Source organism: Talpa europaea, assembly GCF_964194135.1.
Source record: "Talpa europaea genome assembly, chromosome: 7".
Lineage (NCBI taxonomy): Eukaryota > Metazoa > Chordata > Mammalia > Eulipotyphla > Talpidae > Talpa > Talpa europaea.
The window spans coordinates 123,720,410-123,735,798 of record NC_140074.1 but is presented as its reverse complement, the minus strand read 5'-3'; the positions used below and the strand labels follow the sequence as shown (position 1 = coordinate 123,735,798).

Genomic DNA, 15,389 nt, shown 5'->3' with positions numbered 1-15,389 from the left:
TTTTCTCCAAATGGGAATTGGCTACCTGGGGAAATAATGAGGTTCACATTGTGGTAGGTATTCAAGTGGACAATGGGTGATCATTTTATAGTGTTTTTGGGAAGGGTTTGACCTAGAGGGCTGGCACCTGAAGGCTGATGATTCTGTGGTTCCACAGATTAGAACAGAAAAGAATGGGTATTTCCCCAGCTTACCTTTGTATTTTCTAACTTCCCTTTTTACCTCTGGATAGGTACGCCTCTCTCCTGAGTGTGATGCCTGTTCACCTCTCCACTTTCTGCCCTCCTGCCCTTCTCCTCATCTCTTGTTCCCTTCTCTGGTTCTTTTTATCACTCTTCTTTTGCCCTTTTTTATTTCTTCTAGCCAATCCTAAAAGGCAGGGGCTGTAGGGACAGTTGACAAAGAACAAGGTATCTGTGCTTCCTGTCTAGAATGTCTCTCCCCAGGTTCACGTCAATTTATAACCCATCAGGATTGCCACACCTCTTCCATGAAGCCCTCTTTAATCATTCCTCCTCCTCCGAGCTCCCAGTGCTCTGTCCTCACTCCTCTCTCTCAATCCTTAGACATATACTGCCTGGTGTCATTTCTTTGTTTTATCTTATGACATAGCTTAAATTGTCACGTGCTGATCATTTTTCCTCTAGTAGAGTATAGACTCATGGGGTGAAAGACCATGAGTGACTTTGTTTATTTCCTAGACAACCTACTCTTGTGCATTCCATAATTATTTTGAATAGATGATTTTTACTCTCAACGTTCTAAACACATATACACAATAAGGGTGAAAATAAAATAAGTGGGCTAAAGCTGAATATAGCAAGAGGTAGTTAGTTGAGTTCTAAATGGTCCATATCAGAGAGATGGAAGGGACAGCAAATCAACCCCTTTAGTTTGGAACTGAAGCTGAGCATGTGGCTTAGGAGCAGAACTGGACTAGATGCCAGGTCTTCACGTCCAAAATAGTGTCTTCTCTTTGACCTCTCATTGCCAAACCTTTGTGGAGGTACTGAAGCAAGCTAACTAACCTTGTGAGTCTTTGAAAGTGAACAAGACCTTCATCTACCTGAAGGCATTGAAATGAACTGACACCTCAAGTCCCTGGAGACTGGCTATGTGACACCACATTTGGGTGTCCCTTTGGAAGCGAGCTGCTGCAATTGTGCCATCTAGTGGTAATAGGTTGCTATTGCATGGGCAATCTCCAGCACATTCTCCCTTAAAAGACAGAGCAACCATAGCCAAAGCATGATGCTAAATGCTGCAGAGGTGAGTGACTCTGCTCTAAGTCTCCAAGGACTCCTCCAGCTCTGACATCTTCAGCTGCCATTCGGCAGTTGTGTTAAGGAGACTAAATTGCGGCCATCTGCTGCTCAACAGACCTCTGGCAGTGTGGAAAGCCTCAGTGAGCCCAACCTGGGCTGTGGAAATCAGTTGAATGGGCAGCAAGAGGGAGGAAAGGAGATGGATCAAGAGGTCATGGGTGAGAATATTACTCAGCATTCAAAAAAGATAAACACATGCAATTTGCAGCAACATGGATGGCGCTGGAAGGGATCATGCTCAGTGAAATAAGCCAAAAAGAAAAAGAAAAATACCGGATGGTCTCACTCATAGCAGGAATCTAGAAAACTTAAATAAGGGACCAGGAAAATGAATATAAGAAAGTGAAAATCAAAATCAACAAAAAACTATGAACCAGAGACACTTTTTGGGGTGTGGGGGGCGAGAGGGGAAGGATTGGGGTCAGAATGGGGCGTTTGCAATTGTATGGGGGAATATAAAAATAAAATTTATTATTTAAAAAAAATTAAAAATTAAAAAAAATTAAAAAAAAAAAGAGGTCATGGGTGAGAAGGAGGGATACTGACAGAGAGGATGGAGGTCAGCCAGCGGCAGCAAGAGGTGTTTCTAGAGTAGGAGCAAAGAAAGGAAGGCCTTAGAAACTAGACAGAAATCTTATAAGCCTTAGTGTGAATTTGGAAGTCGTTCCTGAGGACTTTCGTGAAAATGGACGTTAGAAATACTCTTTTTTTTCCATTTATTATTATTTTTTAAATTTTATATATTTTTACATCATTTTTCATTTTTGCACAATGTATGCATTTTCATCTTGGTTATAGTCCCCATATGATTCCCACGCTCCCCCCACACACACTTACTCATCCCGCCTACTCACTCATCCCGCCTGCCCCATAGTGTGTCTCTGGTTTATAGTTGCTTATTGATTTTGATTTTTTTCAAAGATCTGTTTATTTATGCATACAAGAGCTGGGTACATGCCAGAGATGCGGGGGTGAGAGGATTCACCAGAGACAGAGTGGGGAACAGAACAGGCAGACTGACCGAAATACTCTGCTGAGGGGAGCAGCGAGTGAGACAGGAGAGGTCTGCTGAGTCATGTGGGTTGTTCCGTGGCTGGCCGGGGATCAAACTCGTGCTGCAGAGGCTGTGGACTGCTTCGTAGTGCAGTGTTTAACCCCTTGCGCCACCAGGGAGGCCCATGATTTCTATTTTTACTTTATTATAATTAGTCTTTTTCCTGGATCAAGAAGATGTGGTACATATACACAATGGAATAATACTCAGCAATCAAAAAAGATAAACTCATGCAATTTGCAGCAACATGGATGAGCTGGAAGGGATCATGTTGAGCAAAATAAGCCAGAAATAAAATGAAAAATGCCAGATGGTCTTACTCATAGCAGAAATTTATCGGGCCTCCCCGGTGGCACAGCAGGTTGAGCACCGTGCTGTGAAGCTGTCCGCAGCCTCTGCAGTGAGGGTTCAATTCCCGGCTGGCCAGGGAGAAACCCACATGGTGTGGCAGACCTCTCCTGCCTTGCCTGCTGCTCCCCTCAGCAGTGTCTTAGGTCCATCTGCCTTTTCTGCTCCCTGCTCTGTCTCTGGTGAATTCTCTCACCCTCCCGTGCCTCTGACCTGTACCCCAGTTCTTGTACAAATAAATAAAATCTTAAAAAAAAAAAAGAAATACTCATATTATGTCATGCTACATCCTTAAACTGGAGGGGGAGAAACTAAAAGAACTAAGAGTCAAGTTTGTGGTTGCTATTGTTCCTATAGGATATTTTTAGATCCTTAAATGGGGATTGCAATCCCTACTTCACAGGCTGCTATGAGAATGAGGTGTGAAGTGCTTGGCACCATGCCTGGCACATAGTAGGTGTTCACAAAGTTGGTCATGCTCTCTCTATTATCATCTCTCCAAAATTTACCTTTGACATCTGGGAACCCCACTTTACGATCATCTTAGCCATAATGACCTCCTTGCCCATTTTCTCTCCAAGGGGTGAATAGAAGCTTTGGGCTTCCTCAGTGTTCAAAGCAGAGAGGGGCCAGGTAAGCAGGAGCTTCCCCTAAATCTCCTCCTTGATCCTCATCTTGGTGTGGACATGTGTGAACCTGTATGTATACATGTTTGGTGTGTGTACATGTGTGTAAACTGTGCCTGTAGATGTATACATGTGTTATAGGTATATGTGTGTGTATATATAGTAAAGAGAAAGAGCAAGAAAGAGAGAAATGTGATCTCACATTTCCAGCCTCCAGAACTGTGAGCAATAAATATCTGTTGTTTAAACCACCCAGTCCACGGTATTTTGTTAGACATGGTTTGAGTCCGGGTTTAAAATATTACAGGTCAGGGCCTACCTGGTGGCGCAGTGGGTTAAGATGCAACTTATGAGGCTGTCTGCAGCCTCTGCAGCACGAGTTCGATTCCCTAGCCCACCAGGGAGCAACCCACATGGTGCAGCAGACCTCTCCTGACTTGCCCGCTGCTCCCCTCAGCAGTGTACTTCGGTCAGCCTGCCTGTTCTGTTCCCCACTGTCTCTGGTGAATCTTCTCACCACCACCACCACCACCCCCACAACTCTGGCCTGTACCCCAGCTCTTGTATGCATAAATAAATAAATAAATCTTTTAAAAAAAAAAATATTGCAAGTCAACCCAGTCAAAGGAAATCTTGGAAATAATGTCCTTTTGCCCATACCTCTTCCCAGGTGGGCTAAGACTGGGAATTTCTTCTACCTTCAAACAAACCAGTCTGACACCACAGAGGGACTCAGTAAGTTACGCTGGCACCTGAGCAGGTTCACCTAATAGGAAATTCTCCCTGAACCTTTCCATCAGTAGAAGCAGGAGAGGACATCTCCAGCTGCAATGTCACAGGTAAAGGAGCCCGGGTCCTCATACTTTGTGGAGAACAGCCGCACCCCCTCTACCCTCGCCAGCCCTGAACTGCCAATCTCTGAACTTCAAAGGAAGGGAGAAATGTGCTTCATCTCTTTGAAGCCACTCTCTTTCCATCTCTGTAATGCACAGCCAAATAATTATAACTTTAAGTGTGTTCCAAAAATGTTGGCTGTTATCTGTCTTATAAATACAACTACTTGATGTGTCTTCTCACTAGATTGCAAGCTCCACAAGGGCAGAACCATGTCTGTTTGGCTGAGCAGATCCCTAAGGCCAGGTCAGGGCCGCACCCACGGTAGGCCCTCAGTGTCTGGTATCTGCTGAATGAGTGAGCAGTCACCCCCCCCACACACACACACACCCTCGTGCCCTTCTCCCGGGGCCTGAGCACCAGCCTTGGGGCATCTTTCTCCTTTACGGTCTCACTTGAAGTTCATCTCCCAGGGAAGACTCTCCCCTGTCATCCTCTCTTCCCTCCGGTGCCTCTTCTTGCAGGTCCTCTGACCTTGCACTGAAGCTGTCCTGCTATTGTGAGGCTGTTTCTGGATGGTTCTTGCTGTGGTTAGTCCCTGGTTGCCATGTCCTTACTCTCTGGCCGGGACAACACGCTTTTGGTTTCTTAATCATTGGGAGTCTTAACCCCAATTCCTAGAACTATACCACACACAATAAATTACTTTAGGAAGGATGAAGGAAGACAGGAAGGAGGAAAATCTGAAAAGGCTCCACCATGGAGGAGGGACATCAGCATTTCAAGTTGGGAAAAATGATTGTTTTAATTTAATTGAAGTAATGTTGGCTTACAACGTTGTTTGCATTTTCGTAGAGGGTCCCCCTCATATGTTATCACCATAGTGCACCCAATGAGGGGACGCGGAGCTGTTGTCTAATGCACATAGAGGTTCTGCTTTGCAAGATGAATGAGTTCTGGAGAACAGCGGTCACACAATGTGAATATACTTAACTCGATAAAAGCATGCACTTAGAAATGCTTAAGATGGAAAATTTTGTGTTGTGTGTTTTAACACAATTCTCAAAGAGAAGAAAAGGCAAGGACCATTTGAGGAGTCCCTGCCCCCCTCCCCAGACCCCTTGGTGCCCCTCCCCCTCTTTCCCTCCTGGAGGTGAGGTAAGGGGTAGACTGAGTGTTGGAAGGAGACAAAATTCATCCATAAACTGTGGACCTGCCCAAGCTCTCAGCTCATGTGACCCCGTATTTCTGGGTCTGGGGGCTTTTGTCCTGATCTCCCAGTTCCTGGGTAGCTACTCATTTCTCTAGGAACAAAACATAAGGCCTCAGGGGGCACGCGCGCGCACACACACACGCACACCCCTCAGTGATTTCATTTAAAAACAACAGCAACAAAAACACAGAAAAATTAAAAAATAAAAATAAAATAAAAATAAAAACAACAACTCAGGGGCTGTTTGGAGCAGAGGCCTGGCCCAGGTGAGCCACAGCCGTTTATTTCCAGGGAAAGCCATAGGCCCACGAGGTCCTGGGGCCGCGGACAGCGACAAGCTGGGACTCCGGTTCCAGCTCAGTCTCTCCAGGCCTCTCACCGCTCACCCCGGGAGGGCTAAGGCCAAGGGCCAGGCACCTGAAAGAAAGGACTAGGTAGAAGAAGAACATCATCCTCCATACCCCCATCAGGATGGCGCTGAGATGTTGGGGAGGGACGGGGCATGTAGAGGGTAAAAGGAAGGAGGCACAGGCAGGGCCACTCTCCGTGGGAGCCATTTTCCACAGCAGAGCCTATACAGGCGGCCCCAGACCTGCGGGACTGGTCTCGCCCAAAAGACCTGGGAGAGGCGGAGGATGTGCCTGGTAAGGGGCAAGGTGGGGTGCAAAGCCCAAGGAGGGCAGAAGGCATGGGGGGGGGGGGAAGGGAAGGAACCAGGCAGGAGGGGGAGCTGCTCCCCCAGTGTGATCTCCCGCCATCCCCTCTGAAAGGATCAGGGCTGGGAGAGCAGAGCTATAGGGCAGGTGGCTGGTCCCGAAGCCCCAGAGGGGCCGGGAGGGGGAGGCTGCACTCACCCTGGCAGGCCTGCTTCACCCAGACATGATGTGCTTGACGAAGGCTGGAAAGAAGGCCACCGTCAGTCCCGCACGCACCCCTCGGCTCCTTCTTGCCCTCTCAGCCCCTTAAACCTCCTCCCTTTCTCCTCTACTGACTTCAGGCTTCCTCACCACCCCTTCCTCAGTCTGCAGTTCTTTCTCGTACTTGGGGTTGGTGGGGAGAAGGTGGAAGGGCAGAGGAGACCTAACTTCTGCTTTGTGCCGAACTCCCTGTGCTGCTTCTGGAAGTAGATGAAATGAGCAGCGCCACCTCTGCCAATCCTGCTGCCTTAAGAAAGGTGCCTTTGCTCAAAGAGAAAGCTGAGGCTCAGAGAAGGTAAGTGGCTAGATCAAGGCCACACAGCTGGTGCATCCCAGAGTGATCTCCAAAATCCAGACCTTCCATTCTACCAGGATGTTCACCCCCAGGAGGGAGAAGAACATTGATCTAGAGCCACCAATGCATGTCTGGAGCACAGACCCTCTAGCTCCTAGGTCTGCTCATTCTGCAGACCCCCACCCAGCCCAAGCTGGCCACACTCCCACCCCTGGGTGCCCATGGAAGGAAAGAAGGCACAGCCAGACACCTTCATAGTTGATGCAGCCATTGGCATCCTCTTGCCCAGCTAGCAGCTGCTCCACTTCAGCTTCAGTCATCTTCTCTCCTGGGGTGGGGCAAGGCTCTTAATGACAGATGGCAGCAAAGAGACAGGCAGAACCCAAACACCCCTGCAAGTCTGAAGGCCCAAGTCTCCCCGTCCTGGGATGTGGTCATACTACGCCTCCCCCAAAGGCTTTAGAGGGTAGAGCCAAGGGTCTTAAGACTCTTCATAGGCCCCAGACCTCTCCTTTTGCCTGTGGCCACCACTGGGTGAGCAGACCAGGATTTCAGAGACTGCCGTAAAGACAGGGATGGAAACCATGGGTACCACTGCAGAGGCCTCAGCTGTCACCCCTGCTGTCAAACCCTGCTAGAAAACCTAGCTGGGAAGGTCCCTAGAGAGCCAAGATAGACAGACGCTGAATTGGGATGTGAGGTTCAGGAGGAATGGACCCCAATGTCCCTCCAACACAGGCCACCTCAGTGCCTCCAAGCCCTCCTCCCTTCCACATGGACTCCACCTCTCCCTGGCTGCATACCCAAGGTGGCCAGGACGTGGCGAAGCTCAGCGCCCATGACCGTGCCGTTACTCTCCTTGTCAAAAACGCGCAGCCCCTCCACGAAGTCCTCGTAGGTGCCCTGCTCCTTGTTGCGGGATATGTGCTGCAGAATGGGCAGGAAGGTCTCGAAGTCCAGGGTCTTGGTGCTCATCTCTGCACGGGCACAGCCAGGAGAGAGAGTCAACGTCAGCAGAAGCCCACGGGAGCGGAGGCACAGCAGGGCCTCTCCCAGCTCCACCAGGCTAGGAACCTCCCAGTGGCACCAGGCTCAGCTGCAGCCACGCTGGCCGGGGCATCCAGGCAGGTGTCCTGGAGGACAAGGGCCCACGAGAGCACCATAGGACTGGCACTGGGATGCAGTTTTCTCCGGGAAAGTACCAGGGCAGAAGGAAAGAAGGACCATGACTCCACCCAGGCCTCTGAGCTCAGGTGGCCCCCGAGGTGGGGGAGCTGATGGTGTCAGCAGTAGAAGTTGAGGGGCTGCAGGACTTGCGGGACTTTTGCTATGTGACAGACATGCAGTCATAGAGGCCAACTGATAGGATTTAAGACAAAATTTCACATCACTGTGCATTTAGGCCCCATTACTAGACCACGCTGCCTGGAGCTATTCTGAGTCAATCAAGTGTATAAATTCACAGCACACTTCTCCCACATTGCGGTTTGTTAAAAGCTTTAATTTGATAGATGTGAACCTTTTTTAGTAGCCTAAATGTTCACTTTAACTAGTGCCCAGGTATCTTTGTTCTCCAGGAAGCCCTGCTGACGTGGGCAGCCCCCCGATCCTCTGGCCTCTTCCAGCCTTCATCCTAGGTGGGGACCAGGAAGCCTCTAGAGAAGCCCAGCCTTGCCAGTGAGCTCCTGCCCAGGCCTGCCTGGCCCACCCAGTTGTTGCACCTCTAAGAAGGCCTTGGCTGTTTTAGGGCAGCTTGTAACTTCCCTGCCACGGTGGTCATTCCCTAAGGGACACACTCCTTGCACCTAAATCCTCACTTGCCAAAATCTATCAGAAGGCAAATGAGTGTGAGACACACCTTCCAGCAGCTGCCTGGAGCTTGCACTAGCTCACATTAGGGGCAGGGTTTGCCATCTTCAGGGCCCTGGCCATATGAGCACCTAGTTCTCACCCAGCAAGGACAGCTCTGCTCTGTGACACCTCCACTAAGAAGGGGGGTGGGGCACTGAGGATGGTTGGTCATCAGATTCCCATGCCTTCTGCCCCTGCCCCATGACCCTAGCACCATGGGGTCTCAGAGGAAGACACTGAAACAACACGATGTCTTGCCGGCTTTGCGGGAGCTCGGGCTCAGGCAGGGAAAACAAGAACAAGCCCAGGTCCCACCTTTCAAGGGTTAAGGAGGTGCCAAGGGCATCCGGATAAATCCTGGCCATGAGAGGCGGGTAAGGTGGGGCGGGGTAAGGTGGGGCAGGGAGGTCTAAAGGGGGAGAAGGTGATCCCGGGAGGGACAGACCCCGACACGAGGAGGTGGACCGCACGGGGGCGCTGACCTTCAGGCTTGGGTTTGCCCAGGACGCGCAGCACCTCAGCGTTGGTGGGGTTCTGGCCCAGGGCACGCAGCACATCCCCGCACTGCCCATAGGTGATCTTCATCTCCCCAGTCGGGGTCCGGTCAAACAACGAGAAGGCCTCCTTGAACTCTGGAGAGAGAAACCCTGCTGCAGGCCCTGGCCCATGGGAAGGTGGTGGCTGGGGCAGGTCGGTGTGGCCCATCAAGTATTTCAGTAAGGCGCCTCCCTGGAGCCCATCCCCACCCTGTCATCCTCCTGTTGTCTTGTGGTCACTTGAACATGTCCCCTGCCAAGTGGCAGGGTAGTGAAGACAGGACTGGGGCGGGGGGGGGGGGGTGTCAGGATTCGGGCCCTCATCTGGCTGCAGGAGAGGCCCTCGGGCTCCTCCTTGAGCTGGGGTGGGGCATGGGGTGGGGAGTGCTTAGGGCTGCCAGCCCTCCTGCACTTTGGCCCTTTGCAAAGGGGTAAGGCCCGGGGGAAGTCAGCTCAGACCATGATCGGCCCCTCCAGCTGAAAGGGCTCCCAGGCCAGACAAGGGGACAAGGTAGAAACAGCCACCAGCTCCACTGGACTCCCAACCTCTGAGGGTCCTTTTTTCTTAGCTCTAAGCTGAGATCACCTGAGGGGGTCGCTGGGGGTTGTGGGGGTTGACTACAAAGCAAATGGAGGGCAGTGTCTAACTCATAGTCAGGGAATGAACAAATGGGGGTGATTATACTGTCCTAGTTCTGGGGCTCGCTCAGAGATGCAGGGACCAGGGCAGGTTTCCAAGGAGCAAGGCCAAACTAAGACCCTCCTGAGTCCTCTGCAAAGAACTTCATTCATCACTGTAGGGTAAAGAAAATGTCAGGCTTTTCTGCCCTTCCGCCATCAGGATAGATGATGGATCCTTGTCCTGAATGCATGCCTGATGGCGGGCACCTGGAATAGGGTGTGGGCATAGGTAGATGGGATTCAGCTGAACTAAGATTGTGCTTTTTAAGGGCGGCGTCACGGGGACGCCAGCAGCAGCAGCAGTAGCAGCAGTAGAAGCTGAAGCCGAAAGAGAAGCCGAGAAGCAGCAGAACCAACTCCAGAGAGCCCAGATAGAGTGAAGACTTGCTGGGGGGCTGGGAGGCCTGCCAGCCTCCCAGCTCCCAGCCAGCACCCCTGCCTGCCATATGCCTGGTGAACCCCAATAAAAGACCTGCAAAAAACCACTGAGGACTCTGACTACTCCTTGACCCGGTCTGCATGGGATCAGAAAACCTGCACTGTGGCCAGTCCGGCCTTTACAATCACTCATTTGGATTTAGCCGATTATAATTTGGGCTTGGAGTGCATTGCAGTTACTTATGATAGCAAAGAAATGATTTACTAAACAGATTAACAATATAAACCTAAGAAGAATGTGTGAACTGCTTAGGAGAAAAGCGGTTTGTAATCCTCTCCAAGTCCTTCAGCAATACTTACTTCCTCAGAGGCTGCATATGGGTTATTTACAAATCATTCTACATATCAAAGTAGGTTTCCCAAGATGTTTACCTGCAGCTCTTTATTAAGTTTTGTTTAATTTTAAAAGATAGAAACCGCATGTCTTTCCTATTGCTGAATTGTCCGGTTCAAATTCCATTTCCATCACTTACAAGCTGTGTAACCTTGGGAAAGTTAATATTTAACCTCTATAAACTACTTTTCTTCTCTAAATGGCACCTAACTCAGGGTCCTTAAATGGCATTCAAATTAAATACAATCATGTGTTTAGAAACTCAACACAATTTCCTGCTCACAGTAACAATGCAGTTAGTGTTATTGTAGCAGTTTAATCCCGATTTTACCACTTAACAGTGTGATCTTGGCCAAGTCCTTTCACCTGTCTGAACCGTGATTTCCTCCTCTGTGAGAAGGAAATAACAACTTGTTAGGAGGATTTATATATATATTTTTAAGTTTGAAAGCAATTAGCCTGGCTTCTGGCACAAGTTCAGAGGTTGTTCCATTTGTTAGTTGAAACTGAACTCGGACTTTTTGATCTTCTGCTAGTTGGATCAGAAGGTCAGATTTGATAAAAAGAAGAGTCTCCTCATATTAGAAAAATATGATGAGTCTTATGAGGAGAGTGTAATGTGACCGGGAAGTAACAAGAACAATTTGGGCATTTGCCACAGGGCAGGTGCTGAACTGATAATTTCCCATGGATTGCCTCATTCATCTTTACAAAACTTTATGCTATAGGTATTATTGTCCTCATTAATAAGACATGCAGCTGTAACTTTGGGCTAACTATTAAGGAAACCAAAGAAACAGGGAGGAGGAAGGAGGAAGTGTTGGAAGAGACCTGTTGTACCTGTTAATGTCCTAGCTGGCAGGGGAGCATAGCCCATGTATGACAACCAAACAGTGACATTGAGGAGTGCTGCTAGGAAAAAAGCAAAGCCAGTGTGGTCTCGATGAATACGAAGGGTGATGTTCAGGGCCAGGAAGAGACATTTTCTCTAATCTAAGTAGCCAGCTGCATGCTAAAGCAATCAACTTTGGTGGTAACCCCTTTCTAGAAGGATTTGGAAATCTGACAGGGACCAGAGAAGGAAGTCAACAATTAAAAGTTTAAAGGTTAAATGGAGATACCTTTGGGAAAAAAAATGGAAGGAGCATGTGATCCAGCAGTACCACTGGGGCTATTTACCCAAAGAACATGCAAACACCAGTATGAAAAGACTGATGCCCTCCTGCGTTCATAGCAGCACGGCCCACAATTGCCAAGTCGGGGACCCAGCCTAAGTGCCCATCCACAGGGGGCAGGATAAGGAAGTTGTGGAATATATACCCAATGGAATACTACTCAGCTTTTTAAAAAAAATGAAATAGTGCCTCTGGGGACAAAAGGGTGGATCTTGAGGCAATTATGCTGAGTGAAATAAGCCAGAACACGAAAAGTACTGATGGTGTCAATTTTTTGTGGAATATAAATAACCAAAGAACACATATTGGCAAAGCACAGCAAAAATAATTCTTAGACTCTGTGAAAAATAAACTGGTTACCAGAGGGAATGGGGGTTCGGAAAAGAAACAGGGGAAGGAAGGGAGGTAGGGCACTGGCCAGGAGCACTGGAGAGTGAATGAAGCATGTGGAGGAGTAAAAATGTACCCACAGAGTCACACACATATGTAGGGAACTGATAAATGAATATTAAAGTTTTTTTTTTTTAAAGCATAAAAGAAACTGAGGCCCTGTCACCTGGAGAATATAATATAAAGCTACCTTGGGATTGGATAACTAACTTCAAGAAGATGGAAACTGGATATGGAAAAGAATCATGTGTTTTGACTGAAAAGAGCCAATATCCTCACCTTGCACATAAAAAAAAGTGTCAGGAAGTGACTTTCCCACAGTTTCATGGCCAATAATGGCAGACTTAGGACAAACACTAAAGTCTCCTGACTCAAAAGCATGGCTTTCCACCATAACGTGAGAAAACAACCTCCAGCTCACCGAAAAGCAAATGAAGAGACAGCAGAGAAAAATTAAAGCAGAAACAATCAAGTGCGACATCGGGAATAATGTCTTCCAAGTGAAAGGGATGAAAGACTGGGAGTTAGGCCCCAGTTCTGAAAAGCTTCATGGGAAAAACAGCTCTCCTGCTGTCTTTATCCCTGATTCCCATCTGGGGGAGGGAAAAAAAACTTATCATTAGTTGCTTCAATCTTGTGTGATACATACATAGATCATACTGAAATGTATTCAAATTAATTTGAAGAACTTCACAGCATGCCAAACTATTGACTAAAAGTGCCCACTGAGTATTCCAAAAACAAAGTCAGATTCAGCTTGATAACTTCAGAATGTATCTGCTAGCTCTCAGGCCTTTTTTTGTGGGTAAAGTGGCACGTTTTGGGAGGGTAATTTGGCAATGGCTTTTGCCATTTTATTTATTTTTTTTTTTAAAGATTTATTTTTTTATTTATACAAGTACTGGGTACAGTCAGAAGAGCGGGAGGGTGAGAGAATTCACCAGAGCCAGAGCTGGGAGCAGAACAGGCAGAAGGACTGAAGTACACTGCTGAGGGGAGCAGCGGGCGGCAGGAGAGGTCTGCGTGCCATGTGGGATCCTCGCCCCGTGGCCGGGAATCGAACTGGCGCTGCAGAGGCTGCAGGCAGCTTCGTAGCCCAGCCCTCAACCACTGCACCACCAGGGAGGCCCGCTTTTGCCATTTTAAATGCACATATCCTCTGACCCACTGCTACGAAAATTCCTTGGGGAAAGTATGCTGATATTCAGGAAACAACCCAAATGCCTATCAAGGAAGACTGATTAAATATAATTATTGAAAAGAATGAAGTACTGTGTAATTATTAAGTGAATGAAAGATAAATGAAAACAAAACAAAAAGCTAAAAAAAAGGTGAATGAAAATATAAAAAGATATTTAAATATATTATTAAACAATATTAATTTGTATTATTTATTACATTTATAATATATACCATTCTATTAATTTTAGTGTTTATATTTTATTATTTATATTTATAAACTTTGTTACTTATAGGTTATTTATATTGGTTAGTAATTATTGGAATATTTGTACCTATTTATTTTATTATATAACTATAATAATTAATATGTATTATTATATATTTTTCTCAAAGGATTGCTAAAGTCCTATTAATAGTAGTTGTCTTTGGGAGAGCGGCATGAGAGGAAAATAAAGGAAAAGTATTTTTATTTTTCATTATTTAGTTTTAAGTAGTATGTGTTTTGTTTTGTTTTGTTTTTTTACCATAGGCATGCGCAAGTTTAATTTGTAAAATACCATATGTGCTTAAAATCAAGAGTTCAAGACCTCTCAGGTTCCCTTCCAAGCCCTCTGTTTGTCTTTCCTAGAGTCATTTGGTGAGTTGAGTCCTGGCTGTAAAGTGACAGTGAGCCCCAAAGATGGAGAGGAGCTGTTGATGGAGAGCACAGTGGACGAGGAGACCCCCCGTCAGGACTGGCCCTACCACCACAGGGGGTGGGCATCATGGCAGACTGCAGGAGGGGAGAGGAAGTTGGTAACCTACGAGGGGGGCTTTCCAATGGCAGGAACAGAAATGAGGTGTTCTAAATGAGCTGGATGGTAGATTTGGGGGGGGTTTACTGTGCCCCTATCATGTTCCAGGTGGTCTGGCAGAGCAGTAGAGAGCTCAGGTCTGGAATCAGATTGCTGAGTTGGAACCCTGGCTCTTCACGGATTACCTGTGTGACACTGGGCGAGTCATCCAACCTCTTTGGGACTCAGTTTTGTGAAAATTAAATGAGCTACATAAAGGGCTGAGGAGTTAATAACCTAGATCAAACACAGGCTTGCTATGGGGATGATGACCGAGATAACAACCTCTGCTTCTCTTTCCTCCTCCAGGGAAGTGCAACAGTGGGTGGTTGGGGGTGCAGCACTACTCACCTTCAATCTGGTCAGCAGTGAAGTCTATCTGTGGGGAGGAAACACAGAGGAATCAGGGCTAAGGCTGCTAGAGGCTTCCACAGGGAAGCAGAAATGGTTTCCACATCTGGCAGGCCGAGGAAGAAGGGCAGGAGACCCCAGTCGTGGGCCAAGACTGACAGGGCATAAAATAAGGTGGCTCCGAAGCTCCCTCAGTACATTTGGTCAGTGACGCTCCAAGTGAGGGAGAAAGAGAAATGCTCTGCAAACCGGCCATAAGCTGCCCTGACTTTCACCCATTCAGTCTTTCCCTCCTCCACAAGCCACCCTTCCTCTCCCGTTGGGTGCCCTCCAGTCCTCCCTGGGACTGCCTTTTCCATTTGATGCTTTTAAATCCACCTCCTCCAGGGACAACTTCCCTTACTCCCACTCCATCCCAGCCCCTCCTTCAGGCTGCCGGCCCTCTTAGTCCCTCTTAAGCGCTCTCACTCTCAGACAGAGGAGTGGCCCCAGCCTTCCTGACTGTTTTCTAGGTGTGCCTTTATGTGTACCCCAGTTCCTTGAAGCCAGCACTCCCTCAGGGCAGGGATTTTTGTTTATTGTTTACTGAAATGCCTGGCATATAGTAGGCACTCAAAAAATCTGAAGGACTTGAGATTCTCTGCCCCCATCCCCAATAATTCATTGCTGAGCACAGAAGAGGAAAGCTCTGAAAATGAACAAGGAACAAAAACGGGCGTCGTCACTTTAACCGAGAGTCATATGTGTTAATCTGCCACCCTTGTCTACTACCACCCCAATCCCTTCTCATCTGGGGGTGGTAACCAGCCTTGGAGCATCTTCTTCATACACCACCGTCCCCAGTCCTAATTCTCAAGCTTGTGCGGTGCCCTTAGGCTGACATCCATTCAGGAGGACCCTTGAGGGGACTGGAATGAGCAAGGAGAGCAGGAGGGGGTTATGCCAGCCATAAAGGGAACTAGTTGTGCCCAGGAATGGACTGTGCCAAACGTCGGGGGCTGGGGCA

The 15,389-nt window shown here is 48.0% G+C and overlaps 1 protein-coding gene across 1 annotated transcript; it reads right to left on the bottom strand.

The window, feature by feature from the left end:
- Window positions 1-5,353: 5,353 nt before the first annotated feature.
- Window positions 5,354-14,407, bottom strand: MYL4 (myosin light chain 4). Its single transcript, XM_084236908.1, has 6 exons — window positions 14,384-14,407; window positions 8,946-9,095; window positions 7,416-7,589; window positions 6,863-6,940; window positions 6,255-6,298; window positions 5,354-5,817 (listed from the first exon to the last, which is right to left on the bottom strand). Exons 2-5 carry the CDS (start codon window positions 9,046-9,048, stop codon window positions 6,270-6,272), a joined length of 384 nt encoding a protein of 127 aa, XP_084093034.1. The 5' UTR covers window positions 9,049-9,095; window positions 14,384-14,407; the 3' UTR covers window positions 5,354-5,817; window positions 6,255-6,269.
- Window positions 14,408-15,389: the final 982 nt, after the last annotated feature.